Consider the following 17,240-nt stretch of genomic DNA (forward strand, 5'->3'; position numbering starts at 1 on the left):
ACTTGAGAGCATCGCCTCTGCATCGTATACCATCTTTTTAAAGTGTAACTGCTATTGACTGTGCTCACACGTGTGAGACCTCTTACAAGTGAGACCTGTGACCTAGACTTGCTTACCATTTATATTCCTAAAAACTGTTTACTTATTAGATTAGACGAAGATATTGAATCGGCGAAGCGTTTGGCTACCTCGTTTTTAAAATCTAATGCGTAATGGTATGATCGAAAATTCGTAAGCAAATGAAATCTTTCGCTAAGTAACTATCGCCGCCAATTTTCATTTTCTGTCAAAGAAATCGTAACAAAGCACTTTGAAAGTAAACACACAAGGTGCCAAAATCTTCCAATAAATCCTGTAAGTACTCTGGATCTCTGCCAGTCACTCTGCTCGAAACCTAACGATAGTTTATCCAACTTAGTACTCAGAAGTTACATAAAGTTACAATATCCTTTGAAAAGAGGAGCAGGCACGTAATATTGAAAATGTTAAATTCATGTCTTTGGTTCTGACATTGATAAGTGAATGGTAGCAGATTGGTACGAATATACCTACTTACTCGTAATATCCAGAAATGTTTTTATGGTTTTAACACCGACTCCCCTTTTTTCATAGGAAAGAAAATAAATAAGTAAGTAAGATATATAAGTAAGCGACATTAATATTATATTTTTTACACGATATCAAGTTGACATTTGACTGCGATATAGGTCCAGTTGCATGGCAGATGGTTTAAGCTATACGTTACAATCAGCATTAAAAGACCGTCACTAAATAAAACAGATAAATAATGCCCGCGACTTTCTCCGCGAGGATTAAAATCCCGTGGGAACTCTTTGATTTTCCGTGACAAAAAGTAGCCTATTACCATACCTGGGAGTTAAGCTAACTTAGTAAATTGAGCAAAATCGGTTCAATACATAGGCTGACAGACAGACAAACTTTGTCTCTTTTCTTTCGTTATCCATGGCCGGAGCCTTCAACCAAACCAGCTCTAAGCAAAACTGTGACCGGAACTAAAATTCTCATTTTATAAGGCAGCGTCCTTTTTTTTTTTTTTTCGAGGGGGAAATCTTCATAAGATACCCACTCGGGTTATGTGGGATTTGTACCCACTAAAACCCCCTCGGTGGCCCTCCTCAGCACATATTGAGAGGCTCCGGGAACTCTGACGAAGGCAGCGTCCTACCGTATATAGCAAAGTCGTTAATTAGCGTAGTACCTACAAGGGTATGCAAGTCGTAAGTCGTAAACACTGAGCTAGGTGACAATAATAATTAGCATTTGCACTCAGCATTGGCGACGTACTCTGGCAAATCTCCAGGCAACTGGAGGCTGTCGGAATATATTAACGGAAGCTTGGCGCCGCGTGCACAGGAGCGCAACTAAGCTTGGGATTCATTTGCGGCGCCCCAAACTGAGGTTTCATGTAAACACTACTTACCTAGAGGATATAATATTTATATATATTCTTATAAAATGAACAAAAAGGGCAATTTGGAATAATATAATCGTAGGAAGATATCGAAATTGTAGAGCTTGAGATATCAACAATTAATTAATGATTGTTTTACGTGATGTATCCATGACAATCGAAAGATGACAGCTATCTTCATAAGTCTCGTCAGCACTTCTAAGGAGGTTCTTCATAACACGGCCAGACTGACCACGGCGCCGTCCTCGGTGCCCTCTTCTTCCGCTATTCATAGACTGAGCAGTCACCACAACCTGTAACCAGAACAATCATTTAGCACACAATCTAGGTGCTGATTTCACCAACGTTGAATGATGTTTAACCGTAGAACGTAAGCATAAACGTAGACCGTAGGCGTAAAGACAGTTTTAAATGGATAATCTGTCAAAATTTCAGATTTAACCTCGGATAAGACTTATTTTATGTTGATAAAATTGGTCCTTAATTACATTTTTTTTTGTTCAATATGTAAAGCTTTCGAAGAACTTGACGGTAATTATTATTAATCAGCAATTAAAAAGCATTTAATTATTATGGTTCATTACCTATTTTGTCTATGTCCAGCCTATGTACCGAACAACACAATCAGTCAGTCACACGCGACAACTCATCACAGTTGAAAGTATACTTACGAACATAATCAGACAGTCGCACGCAACAATTCAGTCGCACGCAACAATTCATCATAGTTGCAAGTACACTTATGACATTAAAACACACAAAATAACACGTCTAGACGATCACAAGAGTAGGAATTACACGGTGGTATATTCCCACACCGAATGCCACGTGCACTAAGGACTTACTCCAGTTAAAGTAGGTCACCCACACGATACCTACCGAGGATTTATAACGCAGGTTCAGCATGGGCCCCTACTGACACCTCGCCACCTCGTCTGCAAGCCAGACCCTCAACTGGTAAGACTCACAGCCAAAACGCAAGCCATACCCTCAGCTGGTATGCTCACAGGCACAAAATGGGCCACAACGGTCGATCCCCTTTTCAAACACGGAGGCCTCCATAAAGATTCTGTTAAAATAATGTTTATTTCATCTGTAAGTATCAAAGATTCTGTTAAAATAATATTTTTTTTTTTTTCATCTGTAAGTATATCCTCTCTAATACGTCATTCTGACATTTGACTTATATCCTGTCAAGCTGACAGTTTCCTTCAATCTCTCTTCCATCGGCTATAGCACGGTTCACATTGTTCGTTGCATCATGTAATTATATCCAATGTAATCTTTACTTCATTTTATTAAAACAATGACATAGTGATATCAATAAACAGTGCTAACATCACAGTATAATAGTTGATTGCTTTTCGACGAATAAACTTCGTTACCACACCAGTTTCATTGCGTGCAACACCACATTCAATTCAATTCAATTTCATTTATTTACACATTTTTATGATTTTCACATAGCACTAACTCTGCTTAGGGGATCACCAACAACATCACAAACAGAAGAACAGAACGAAGAGACATGTATCACAAAAGACGAAAGCAACTTATGATTGTTTGGTTGGTACATAGACTGTAAAATTCAAAATCACTAAAGCAAACGAAAGTTGTGTTCAAATAGTACTTAATTTTAAAACTCAGGAGGTTCTCAACATGTTCTTAACCATCGATGTTCTTGACTAACTTTCAAAATACTGTAATGTAATAATTAAGGTGTCATCGCTCAAAGCACGACACCATGAACTCAGTCAGTATTGCTCTTGCCATAAGCATCAGCACAAAAATCCACGATAAGTATCACATAAGCTAAAAACTTCATAGCCAAAAGTCACATAGCTAAAAGCCACGTTCAAAAGACACGTTCATTGAATACTTGAACCAACTTCATTTACTTTATTCGGACCTCTCATGCCGCTGTCTAATTAACCAGTATTTTACGAACGTTTATAACAGAAACATATTCATTATTAGAACCAAATCGTTAATCAGAAACTTTCAACAAGAATTAGAACCCAATTTTGTGTACATAGTCGTCACGACTATCTAGTAATACGTAATATGCACGTTGTCAATGTAAAACAAGCATCTGTCAAGTTTTAGACAGACCTGTACAAGTTCTCTAACTAAAAGTTCATTAGATACCCAGTATTAAGTACTCGTATTGACGTATTCACAATGATATTTGTCTCCACTTCGATGAGTTCATAAAACTATTAAACCGATAGGTTTGTTTTAACCAAAACAATTAGTTGAACTGATAGAGTTTACAACCCCAAAATTAGTAAAACGTTGTTCAAATTCGTTTTTATTAATCATTCGAGTATGATCGCACCCTAATTGCTTAAAAGTGCTAAACAACGAGATAATTCTGATCACAGTCTTGTCATAGACCGTATAGCAAGCAATATATGGACACATCACTTATTTATCGGAATGTACTTAAAATCCAGTTGAAACTATTTAATTATCTCATTCAACCGAGTTGATCGGCATAATTTTCGTTTCGTTAGTACGTTCGAACGATACGAAGCCTTTTGTCATGAAGATAACATAAGTTGCAAAGATGCAATAAGCTATAACGATATACGAGGTATTTTATACGAAAAAGTTACCTAAGCTTTCTATGCCTGTTATATTTCTCTACAGTAGTGAAAACATTATCCTGGTTTGCATTGGCAGGTATATCAAAAACTTGCATGTTAATCTATCACCGAGTAATGAGAATTAAATACTTCTACAGAAAGTAAGACTTTACATCGTTACGCATTGACATTCATTTTCGCTTTGTTGTGTAAAATATTGTAGTTCCGTAGGTAATTTTATAATATTGAATTTAATCAATACAGGATCGGCGATGAAATAAAAATAAACTTTCCGTGATGAGAGTGTGAAAATAAAAACTTCAACTACCTATGTAAATTAATTCCCAAGTAGGCGTATAACAGCATACGCTAACAAGACTAGCCTGCGTAACTGAGAACATGATTAGGTATCATTAGTCAGTCTGATTAATTTTAGAACCGTTCGGTCTACCTGACCCTAATTATTATTTGTCTTTTAATCTTGTCATTCAGTGGAGATAAGTCATATGCATAGGATTAGATTCATACAAGTACGCGAGAAAAGATGTAAATATTACACAAATTACAATATTTTTTGTAATAACTTGATACGAATTGAAATTGTCACTGTTTCAGTAATTGGTAGTCTTCTCGTCGACACTATATTGGCGTTGGCAGATAGATATCTCAACACTAACGTTTAGTTCACCTTCACTCATTGCTGCTAACCGTACCAGAATGACGAAAATGATTTGCTGCTAAACTAAGTTATTCAATCGCAAATTCAGCGTACCTACTCACTTGTAGTAGAGGTTAATGGTTACATGTATACATAAGCGCAATGGGGATGATGCCTATGTCATCATAATAAATTATTTCTTAGTAATTATTCAATAGAGTATCTTCCAAAGTTCTTAAAATGCGCATTCGATGCTAGTTATAATATTGCTAACCATTTTAAATTATCGATTTAACTAAAAGAAATATGTTAAATTACGTCAAATGTTATGACGTCACATCTGTGAATTTCATTCGAGCTCCCTTACTAAGCGAGTAAGAAGCAAGTAAAAAGTCGCCGATTTGACTAGTAAGTAGTCGTTATCCCTATTCTTTCATAAGACAATGCCACTAGGTTTCTCAAAATCATAACAATAGGTGCCTAACTGGTCGAAGGTGTTAACAAAAGCTGATACCAAAAATTATTAAATGATGTCGGCTTATACGATTTTTAAACCGACACAAAGTGCGTAGAGCAGACTTACATCTATGGGACTATGAACTCGATTGGAGGAGTTCCTGAACTGATTTTCGTTGAAACATACTGTTACTATGAATCGTCCTATCCGGTAGAATGTATAAATTGCTGACAAAAATAAATTTCTTACTTGTAAAGCAATGTAATGCATTCCTTGGTAGACCAATATTGAACTACTCATCGCTTAATAAAATAAGATACTTTTCTATTATGAACTTCATTACTTAACTTGACCATGTATTTTAGATCTTACATCTTCTAAATCTGCCTTCAGTTATTTTCCGACAAAACTGTGCTTTTATTTGGACTGATACATAAGGAACAATATTTTTGATGTAATATAATGCATACTTCCTGACACGCCATTATTTGAATCGTAATAAATCACAACTAATTTGAAGATTGGTTGACTGGTTCAAAAACATTTAACAACTGGTTTGATTAGACACGTTATGAGAGTTTGTTATCTCAGCAGTTTGACAAATATTCCACAGTGCTATCAATAATAGTAATCAACTCATCTAAGCATAGGCACAAATCTATGGGTCAGCAACATGATGTAATCCAGGTATTATATTTCGATTCGTCATCAAATAAGCAGCAAACAGCAAAATGTTAAAGCAATTTAACATGCTTTTCAGCAAAAATCTCAAAAATCGCATCGCAAGCATTTTGGAAAAGTGGGAAGTTTGTCTGGCTTACTGAGTCTAAACTATAAACAAACAGAGAATGTTCGTAATATCGACAACTCGTGAGCATAACTTATAAAGAAAAGAGATAAAATGTGTACAGCGTTAGTCTGTTTACATTCATTGAGCTAGGTATGTTTCACCTTTAAAGCAATCATTGTGGTTTTCTATTTTCCCAATGATACAAAGCAAGTATTTTACCAGACCATATCGATATCATGAACACTCGTAGTGATAAAAAGGGAACGATAGGTTTATACAAACGGTCTGCAGCGTTATGCATATCGCTGCACGGCGCGGCATCGATGTTGTAGCACTCAGATACCCGTTGACTGCAACCTGGCGCTGGCGGCGCGCACTCGGATACCGTGACGAGGCGTTACGTCTGGCAGTGACGTGCAGAAGGCCTCGTACTAGCGGAGAGCGTCGAAACCCGTAGCGATGTACTCGGCGTCGTGCCACAGCACAACAAAGCCTCGCGCTCCGGAGAGCGCTGAAGCTCGCAAAGACATTCGTGGCATCCCGCCACGGCACGACAGCAAGGCCTCACGCCCGCGGAGAGCAGCGAAGCTCACGGCGACGTGCTGTGCAGCACCAGAGCCTGGCTAGGCTCCGCAATACGGCACCGACACGGATTGCGTCTGGCTGCTCCCATGCATCAGCACCACCGAAGCTAGTAACGGCTAGCGGATCCATACCCGCACGTGACATTTCTTCAAACGTGAAAACTGTAAAAAGCTTTTCCAAACAATTAGTGGTTGAGAGAGTCCGCAAAGGACGTCCCTCTTTAGTTTTACTACGTCTGCTAGATATCAGACGGTATTGTAAGTATCTCTGCTCAGTGTTAATAGAACAATGAATCGAAAATTTTAGAACATATCAAAATTTAGATAATTCTTCAAATTTATAATATCAGAGATGGTATCGAACGAAATAGGCCTTCAATCCCGCTTCTGATCTTATAAAATGAACAAAAAGGGCAATTTGGAATAATATAATCGTAGGAAGATATCGAAATTGTAGAGCTTGAGATATCAACAATTAATTAATGATTGTTTTACGTGATGTATCCATGACAATCGAAAGATGACAGCTATCTTCATAAGTCTCGTCAGCACTTCTAAGGAGGTTCTTCATAACAATATTAATATCTATGTACTACTATGTAGCTACTCATAATATTATTCTTTGTACGATACCAATTAACTCGTGCTACATAACCAGTATCGTACAAAGAATATTTTTTTCTTATTTAACCTGTCAAAACTGTTTTCACAACTACATATGTTTTTTACTTAAAAAACATTAAAAGATAGAATTATTCATTTATTTACTGCCCTATTTTCAATACAAACTTATAGGATGAAGGAATGCGGCTGTTGCATGACATTTCTTTTTTATAAAAATAATTTAATCATGACTAATGTTCACCTATACCCTCCAACGAAATGTAAAGCTTGTGTGGAAGTAGCTGTACGACAATAGTGCAACGGATGGGGTTTGAACCGCCGACCTTACGCAATTCATTTCGCTCCTTCACCGTTGAGCTATTAAGGCTTTCCTATTCGGGATAAGCAAACGATAATATTCACGATTTCCCGCATTTATATTTGGATTGCACTAATGAGGAAACATAATACTCTGTAGCAGGGAGTTCTAAGATAACATCGGAGTACCGAGTAAACAAGTTCAATATTAATTATAATCCATACTTATAAATGCAAAAGTATGTCTGTATGTTTGTTACTTTTTAATAACCCATTCGTTTAACCGATTTTGACTTTTGGTACAGCGACAGCTTGTATGAAGATGGACATCTCGGAAATTAAAGTTTCATCATCAGGGGAGGGCACGGGATTTTAAAAACCTAACTAGTTCGTACTATAATAATTATTATAAATGCGAACTTGTCTGTCTGTCTGCTAGCTTTTCTCGGCCCATGTATTTTGATGAGATTTTGATGAGAACAGATAGCTTGCAACCCCTAGGACGGATATAGCCAACTTTTTGATGCGAAAAATCACAGAGTTCCCACGGGATTTTTAAAAACTGTAATCCAGCTGGACGAAATCGCGAGCATCATCTTTTTGATACAGAGGTAGACTAGCATATGCTTCTTTTTATCCCGAAAAAAAAAACAAAGAGTTCCCACGGGAGTTTTCAAAACCCCAAATCTACGCGGACAAAGTCGCGGCCATCATTTGCCTACTTAGTATATGAGTAGGAGCTCTACGTTATCCATTTGCGTTTTAGGCGGGCGGGGGTGAGACTACCCTATTTGGGATTTACCAAACAGCGCGAGTGCGGTAAGGTCCCCTTCAGGTCGACAAAGCCGGAGCGAATGTAATAATAAATGAAGGAAGATTCGAATTTCCACAGATTATCTCATCTGGCACAGGCTCATTCTGTCTACGGAATTATTTAAGGTTAACCCTGAGTTGGGTTGGGAGGTTAACCCTAGTCCCTACTCTATTTAATGTCGTAGATTACTTAGCAGACTTCACTCGGATAGAATTTCTGCAACGTTGATTCAAGTCGGTTAATGAATGGAACTTTGGCAATTGTAGGTCTAGCGCACTTGTATTAGTAGAGGTCACTGACATTGGCCATGAAAAACATTTTTCTCTAATTAAGGGTAAAGCTTCCTACATCGACAATAATACCGAATACATAGGTACCATTGGGAATATAAGAAAAATAATAAGATATCAATAAGTATATACAAAATCGATTAATATTGTGTTATTCGTAAACTTCTCACATTTAATTAGGTTTTTGATGTAGGCACAATCACACACAAAAGGTAGGTATGTTTGTTTGTATTGGGTATTTTGGGGTCAATAGATTATCATGAAAAATGGGGGTCGTGACTCGTGTGGCCTAGTTGCGATAGCGCATTCAGTTGATTGCGATTGTTAAGCAACGTTGACCTTAGTCGGTAACTGGATTGGTGACCAAATTTGGAGGCCCGAATTAAATATTTTCGATGTTGCCATTACTATCACTAGTATCCTTGGATGAATTAATTCATCCAAGCTAATATCTGATAATAATCCATTACGAAAGATAGAAAGGACCTGGGAGTCCACCGCATTATTATTCCAACAAAATTCTAACCTACAGCGAGATATTATCAAAACATTATCACCCAATTGAAATTGAAAAGGTTTCCTAGATTCAAAATGAACAGAAAATAATTAATCATAGAAAATAAGCGAGAGCAAAGTGAGCTAGAATTTTTTCAGAAATTTTGCAGAAATGGTCCAATAAGCTCATAACTTTTTCACTCTCATTATTCGAAAGCCTCTAACTTCAAACTGAGTCTTATTTATTGAAAATATTAAGGATTTCCCTTAAGGACTTCTAAAGTTTTGCAGGCCCCCTAGGTCCGGGGCCCTTCGCGCCATCTTTAGTCCACCACTGGATCAGCTCAGAAGCGTAACGAAGCCCGTGTTCGGAGTTAAGCTGCTTAAAAAAGATGCCGTTAAATGAATTACCACTACTAAGGATTCCGTTGCTAGTGCATTTAATATGTCCCTACATGTACCGTGTACTGTATTAGAAACAAAAGTGAACGTTAAGCAAAAATAACACGAGCCAAGTTACTTTATTAAGTTATCATTCAATGACGACTAGCGTTTTAATCATGTTATTTTTTTATACAGACCTTCAATTGACCTTATATAGACCTTCATCTATTTCATATTTTTTATACAGACCTTCAGACATTAATACATGACCCGAGATACAATATCTCGTAGTTAAGAAGTCAACATAGTATTATATAGTAAAAAACTGTGTCAATATCAAATATGAAAAACATTGCTATAAAACATTAAAAAATCTATTGTTTTTCGTTCAGATAAAAATCGACATTTTGTAAAACTTGGCGCGCATGCAATCGATAAGCAACCGTCGGATTTATTTTCTGCAAGGAAAATTACTTTTTATAATTTTAATTTTTTATAGTTTGACATGTATTAGGCACGAGTGGGTACCTACTTGAATTAAGTAGGTATAGTATGCGACAGGATCAGATGGCAATCGAGGTATGAGGCGGGGGGACGCCCCGTAGACCCGCATGTCACCCGCTCACCCGCAACGGGTTAGCACGGGAGCTGTGCGGATGTCCGGGGTATCCCCGGTTGCCATCTCAACCTATCGCGCACAATACATAGTTTTTATACTTATGCTGTAATTTCTTGGACACCACTCAAAACAAACTCAGTAATTTTGATGTTATCCTTAACAATAATAAATTGACCTATCAAATTTTTTTTTAAATGTCGCTAGGTCATCCTATTAGTTTTTGAACTTTTTTCTTTTGTTTCAGGATGCAGTATCTTTAGGCGGGGGAGTGATCGGTGCCATGCACATTCCGGAGAAGTGGTTTCCCGGGGCGGTGGACCGCTGCCTCAACTCGCACAACATCATGCATGTACTCGTTGTGCTTGCCGTGTACTCCATGCACCAGGTAACCATGATTTATAGTGCTCTACACCCAAAAACTGCCAAAAGTTATCCTATTGCCTCTGCTATCTGTCCGTTCGTCCATCTATCACGAAGGTTCGCCCGTATCTACCATTTGAAATTTTCCCAGAATAAGTGGTACGAGGCTCTGCATTTTGCGAACCAAAGCGCCAGTTTGGCGACTGCATTTGTATTTCTGCAAAACATTATAGTTTTGTGATGAACTTGTTAAATTCCGAACTCTTTAGTCTATAAAAAAAATTGACTCAAATTTTTCTTATTTATGTTTCAGGTAACAACGAAGGACCTGGCATGGATGTCTCGTATAGATTGCCGCGCGCCGCTGCGAAATCTTTGACGCATACCGCCTTTAAACATTGCCACTGTCTGATTCCTCACTCATCGCTCCACATGTTAATACCAATTTCATCGTGATAATGATAATGATTTCAACCGCAGGCTGACACCGACAATAGAAGCATGTTAGTGATGTAGAATATACACGTTAATACGTCATGTGACAACCATGACGTCATTGCTCTCTGCAAAAGATTTTCTGCTCTTCCTTATCTTGAACTCTGTTTCTACTCGCAACGAGAGAGGACTCTTTTAAACCGGAAAGTGACCGCTTTAATGCTGGGCATAGCGGCATAGCCAATATTAGCTTATATTATTTAGAACTATAACACTTTCTCCATCTCATTAGGAGGTTAACTTTTGTAAGCACATTTCTATTAGGGAAACGAAACAATCTGCCTCTTAAATTTATATTCAAAAACATATCCACACGCACTTTTTAGTGATTGCATTGCAAAATACTGTTTCAATTAAATATACTTAGTATGAATAAAATAAGAAAAAGACTTTGATTTGAAGATTTAATGTTTAAATAAGTTTTAATATTGAAAACTTACAATATGTAGTTAGTGGACAATATAATGGCCTATTTCTTTTTGGTTATCCTCAAACAGATTCGTGATAAACCCTTTTTAATTGTTGATAATATAAAGTCACACTCAAATCGTATATAAATAGTGATCGGTTATTAATAGGTATAATTATTAAAGTAGAGATAAGATAACGAGTACAATTAAATTATATTGTCTTAAGCGATGTTAAATGAGATGAGAAGAGAGCAATGTTCGGTGCTTCGTTGCATGATGGAATCCAAGATAAGAGTGTATTTAAAATAAAACGTGTTACTGTCATTTATTGAATTAGCAAATGTAAATGGCAATGATCAAGATGAACTAAATGTAAGATTGCAGCTACGCACTGAAAGCTAAAAGCAGCACTGCCTTCATCCAGGGCTTTAATTCCCTATAATATACAAATCTTAACACACTCATAAGTCGTAACTGCAATTTGTGATCTAACAAGAGGTGTCAAACTAAGTTTGGTAAAAGGTTTGATAAAGTCAATTCACAACGTTGCACGAAGCTGCACGCTGTTTGGGTTTGGCACTTGATCCCGGCGGATCAGTGGCAAAGTTCCACGTAGCAGGCGTCTTCCGATCGAGATTGTGATGATGATGATGATGTGATGTGTGACGCTAATCAAAAACCTTCCGTAGGCTTACTTCGATTAGTTTTAATTATATTCACTAAGCATTCTCCTAGAAATCGCCCCCTTGATGATATTATTCTTAAGGATATAATTGATACGCTTTGTAAATTTGAAGGCATACCTACCTAATTATGTAGGATTAATAGAGGAAAAGCAATCGAAGATGTTTTAAGTAGAGGTTTCCCACATATTATTTGGACTGATGGTATGTATGAAAACACCATAATATTCGAAAATATTGTTACCGTCTATTATAGTTGTGGCCATATTAATTTCTTTCTTTCTTTTTAGTGAATTTACTACATTTTTCTACTTTGTTCTTCTTCTTCTTATTTTGTATAATGGCTTTTAGTAGTGCCACACCAGCACTTCTACTTTGTTGGTTTCTGGTTCTACTGTTCTAGTAGCCGGATAACCATTACTGTAAATGAAATCCTTAACATTATTTTTCGATATTGTTTTTCTGTATAAATAAGGATTTCACGCTCGCTTCTCTCACGCAAGCTGAGCATGATGTACTTTTAATCATTTGAGAAAAAATATTTCCAAGGTTTAACTTACTAACGTAAGTCATAATAGGTGATATGGAGACGTAGAGAATTTGAAAATAATAATTACAAATTGGGACAGCGAGGGGTGCCACAATGGTATCTCGCACCACCAGCAAAATTGACTAACAAAGACGTGCAAGCCTCCAGCATACGTTTTCGACATTCACGAGTAGATTTTGGAAGGCGGCCACGCCATTTGGACGATTGGAAACTCCATGAATGCCCATCTTAAGGCTCTGTAACATTTGCATTTTCAACTTATCCCTATTATCAAAATACACCTTTGTCACATGAACCAATAAGACCAGCCTTAGAAATTCTAACTTTGTAAAGAAATCAAACGGTCACTTTTACGCACTGTAACAGCCGGTTCTCATTTGTCGTCTGTCGGCCTGGATTTTAATCTGATGTTCCACACTTGTCTGAAACCGATTTTGTGTCAAAATGTTTTGTCACTGGAACATCCGACAGCCGACAAGTGGGAACGGGCTGTTATAATGAATACTCACGATAATCATGGTTTACAAGTACCTATTTATTGAAGATTGAATAGGTATAGATTATTTATGTATTGTAAAAATAGATACATTATATTCATTAAATTATATCTATTTCTGCAACAGGTATTGCATCACCCTCTTGTCTCGAACACAGCACGATGATCATGATTTTAATAAGAAATAAGTATTACTTAATTGATAATAAAGTATTATTGTCAATGATGATTATTCCATTTCGACTCGTATAAATATACTTATTTGTATTACGTTTATATATTATACTTGGACCTAAAACAAAAACCACCTATATAAAATAAAGGTATTATAAATTATACCCAATTTAATGAATAAATATATACATATATCATAAATATCATGACTGTATCATAATATAATCATACATTTCTATTGTTTATGGGAAGTTATTTCATCTAATAACATAAATAAAGGTCATTAACCTATTAAATTAACTCTCAGAATTGTAAAAAATGTTGTGCAAGTGAAGCTTGATATTTATCGATACTTAATATTATTATGAAAGCTGTCGAACCCTTATCATACACGTGTCATACAAGGCATCATTTATGGTCGACATATTTTATATATTTTATTGTTATTATTGTGTTATTCTGATCTAATGCACGTAGCAATAAAATTAATTGTAATTTGTACCTACCCACAGCAAATAAAATACGCTAGATTAGATTTTATGTGAAAGAGAATTCTAATAATAATAATTTTTATCATTCTTTTCTTTTAGATGACAACAGTTCTTATTATATTAATGAGATATTTTTAAACGCAAATAGCGTTAATCCTTAGGATGTGTAACTATATAATATATATAAATATTTTTACATTTGAGCTTTCATAATAAAATACATATATTGTAAAATCCATCACTCCTCAAAGTGAACAAACAAGCGCATAAAACAGAAGCGCGGTAAAAAATTTCATAGGTATCAATTGTGGCACAAGGTACATAACATAATCTAAGAATGTAACATTTTTAGGTTATTTTTCTCTAAATAACATTACTATGTTATAATATGTATTGATATGATATATCATTATAGTGTTGATCCAGCTTACTAAAGTAAGTCAGTGGTCAATAGGTACTCAACCATAAAAATGAAAATGTAATGTATAATTTAAATGTCAGCTATAATTTAAGTAAACCTTCTATTGGAAGTATAACATACTCGATCGGAGTGTGTCAATCTAAAATAATTAATATTATGTAAGTGAAACTGACATTAAAAACCTACATCTCGCTTAAGTTTAACTTAGTAATTTATCTACTTCATTAAAGTAGTTCTATCGATAAATTTTTAGTAGTTAGGTAGTTAACAAGCAATAATTATTAGACAATTGTTATGAAATTTGACAAAAGTAGTGCTGTAGAAATATCGATAAATAAAAAGAACATTAAAATATTGTTGAAATTTAATGCGATGCGAATGTAATTTTTTTTTGCGTGAATCTACTTTTGTCAAAATTCTCTTGTTTTGTTTATTTATTGTGATAGTGTTTTAGATGATGCCAAGTTTACTTGCGAGTTGAGGTCTTTTTAATGTTAAAATCTTATTAAATAGAACGCACTTTTAAAATACCAACGGGTGCGACGCCACGCCGACCTGCCAAAATATCTAAAAACACGTTTAAATTATTTACTCATATTTTTGGAAATCGATATTTTGACTTAATACATCATATTTACAATAGAATTAAATTATTTTATTTATTAAAAGACATAAAACAAAAATAAACATTTAACAAAGCAACTGTCATACATACACACTTATTCAATTCAACTATTTATCATAATTGATTCAAAATAGTGATTTCTATTATATTCTATAGTATTAATGTGTACACAAATCATACAAAATAGCTTATCTGAAGGTAAACTTTTTTTTAATTTACTCATAAAACATAGTTTTATGAGTAAATGCTGGTAATATTAATTTACGTGTAAAATATTTCTGAATTTGACATTGTTCTTGCATTCGCTATAAATGGTAAAATATCCGAAATAAAACCCAAAATTATTATGTTTACTGAGGTTATGCGTTTAAACTTTAAAAGCGGTTAAGGTTTAAAAAGGAAACATAATATTGTGAAATGCAATTCAAACAAGCCGGCAAGCACTTACGAGCACTAAGAAATCATTTAGTTATTGTAAAATTTTAATTATGCAAGGAATAAATATCTAATCGACACTTTATAATAAAACAGCATGTGCGCTAATTCTTATACGTCAAATAAAAATATCAGAATCAAGAGAAGTGTATAATTGGTGCGCGCTTCTGCATACAAGAGAAGTTTATTTCCTAAATATGAATAGTATTATTAACTCATCGATTTCAATGTAATGTAGACCTTTTATAAATAAATTTTTGTCTGTGGTTTACCAGATTTCACTAAAAATGTATAGTTTCAAAGTGACTCGGACTCAGATATATTTTGTTCAAAAATCCCTCCGCGTCTTATGGAATAGTATAAAAATCTTTGAGCGCATGTAACTTTGAAACTACGGAAATCTGAAGAACCATAGACACAGAAATTCATTTACGAAACGTGTTTACAAAATTTCATTGAGTTAGATTAAAATATAAAACCTATTCAAACGAATATATCGTATGAAGATCACTCCAAATACAATCCTCAAAATGAACAAAGGTAAAAAAGTGGAAAATTCCGCATATTATCGATATGATATTAACTAATACAGTCGATTAATTTTATTGTTCTAAACTTGTCCATTAAGGAAAACTTATGTGGACATTTATGTGATTCATTCTACAAAAATAACCCAAAAACATTTAAAAATCATTTTACGAAGAAAATATTTGTGTCACTTGGTTTCATTGAATGGAAACCACTGAATGATTGGTCCTTTGAATGATGCGGTCGGTAATATATTAAACCATTTTATTGAAATTTTGGCTACTTTTTATAAAACCTTGAGTTTGTAACGATAGAGTGATATTCAAGAGCAATATACCAGTATTTTAATGTTTTAATAATATGTTTGTCGATAGTAACCAGTACGAGAGTTGTGTCCACTGGCCGGTACGCAAATGCATCGTATCGGGATCTAGGAAAAAGGTTAACGATTTATTACTGATTGGATTCAAACTGTAGACGTTGACGAAAGTATTAAAGTTTATTTGAATTTAACTTGCGTTTTATTTTTTAAACGAGTTTAAACATGATGTGTGTAGGTAAGTAGGTACTTTTAATTACTACTCTACGTAATCAAATCTGAAATGAGCAGATCCGTAGGAGAACCAAAGTAACCGACATAGCTCTACTAGTTGTGAAGCTGAAGTGGCAATATGAACGAGGTTTTTTGACAGTTTACTTTCTCATTATGCCTATTTAGAGCTGGAGTAAATCAAAGAAAAGCCTCAAAAACTGTCACATTTACAGATAATAATTAGGTACATAGTTGTAATTAACATGAAAATTATTGCCACCATCGAGCCCTTGGGTATACCTACTACATAATTAACTATACGGGGACAACCTAAGAACTTTATTTAAATTAAAAAATTAACTCAACAGCAAGAATGACTTCTTCTTTACAACTTCTCCCACTAGCAAGGGTCACTGGAGATCTCTTAGAATAAGTGCTTCCCTGTCCACACTTTTAAAATTCTGTAAGTATATCTTTGTATTTTTATAAATATTTGGTAAAAAAATTGATTTGTTTATAATAACGTTAGATATTGTTTCACGGCAGAGTTTTTATTAATACAGAATTTTTATATTACAGAATAAAAAGATGAAAAATTTCTACTTGTCCGGGTTTTTTCAATAAGGAGTTAGCATTTATCATCTATGTAGCAGTTATCCTTATAACAAGCTTATGAGGAAAACAAACAAGCTGAAAATATTACCTAAAAATATTATGTAAGTAATACTGAGCCGCCATATTTAAACGTTCAGGAATTAAGTATATTGGTAAAATCGCTCTCGCTATCTTATCGTGCGCTCGTTTTAACCTCATACTTAGTTGATAAACAAAAATATATGTTGTTAGAATTCCGCACCCAATAATTGGTTTTTTGAAAACGCTAATACCTACACACTATTTGGTAACCGATTTAAAAAAAGGGAGAGGTCCTCAATTTCAATTATCGTTCAATTTAATTTTAAGTTTAATCGTAACTTAACAATTACCTGATTTTCTTTTGCATTTTTG

The 17,240-nt window shown here is 35.0% G+C and overlaps 1 protein-coding gene across 1 annotated transcript in view; it reads left to right on the forward strand.

Moving 5' to 3' along the window:
* The window catches only part of LOC123868871 (progestin and adipoQ receptor family member 4), a 59,981-nt gene extending 43,770 nt beyond the window's left edge, over positions 1-16,211 (forward strand). The window contains exons 5-6 of the mRNA XM_045911526.1: positions 10,277-10,417; positions 10,706-16,211. Of these exons, the coding sequence (XP_045767482.1) occupies positions 10,277-10,417; positions 10,706-10,771 (207 nt within the window). The 3' untranslated portion in view covers positions 10,772-16,211. The remainder of the gene's footprint in view (positions 1-10,276; positions 10,418-10,705) is intronic.
* Positions 16,212-17,240: the final 1,029 nt, after the last annotated feature.

Source organism: Maniola jurtina, chromosome 10 (genome assembly GCF_905333055.1).
Source record: "Maniola jurtina chromosome 10, ilManJurt1.1, whole genome shotgun sequence".
In the NCBI taxonomy this organism is placed as follows: Eukaryota; Metazoa; Arthropoda; class Insecta; order Lepidoptera; family Nymphalidae; genus Maniola; species Maniola jurtina.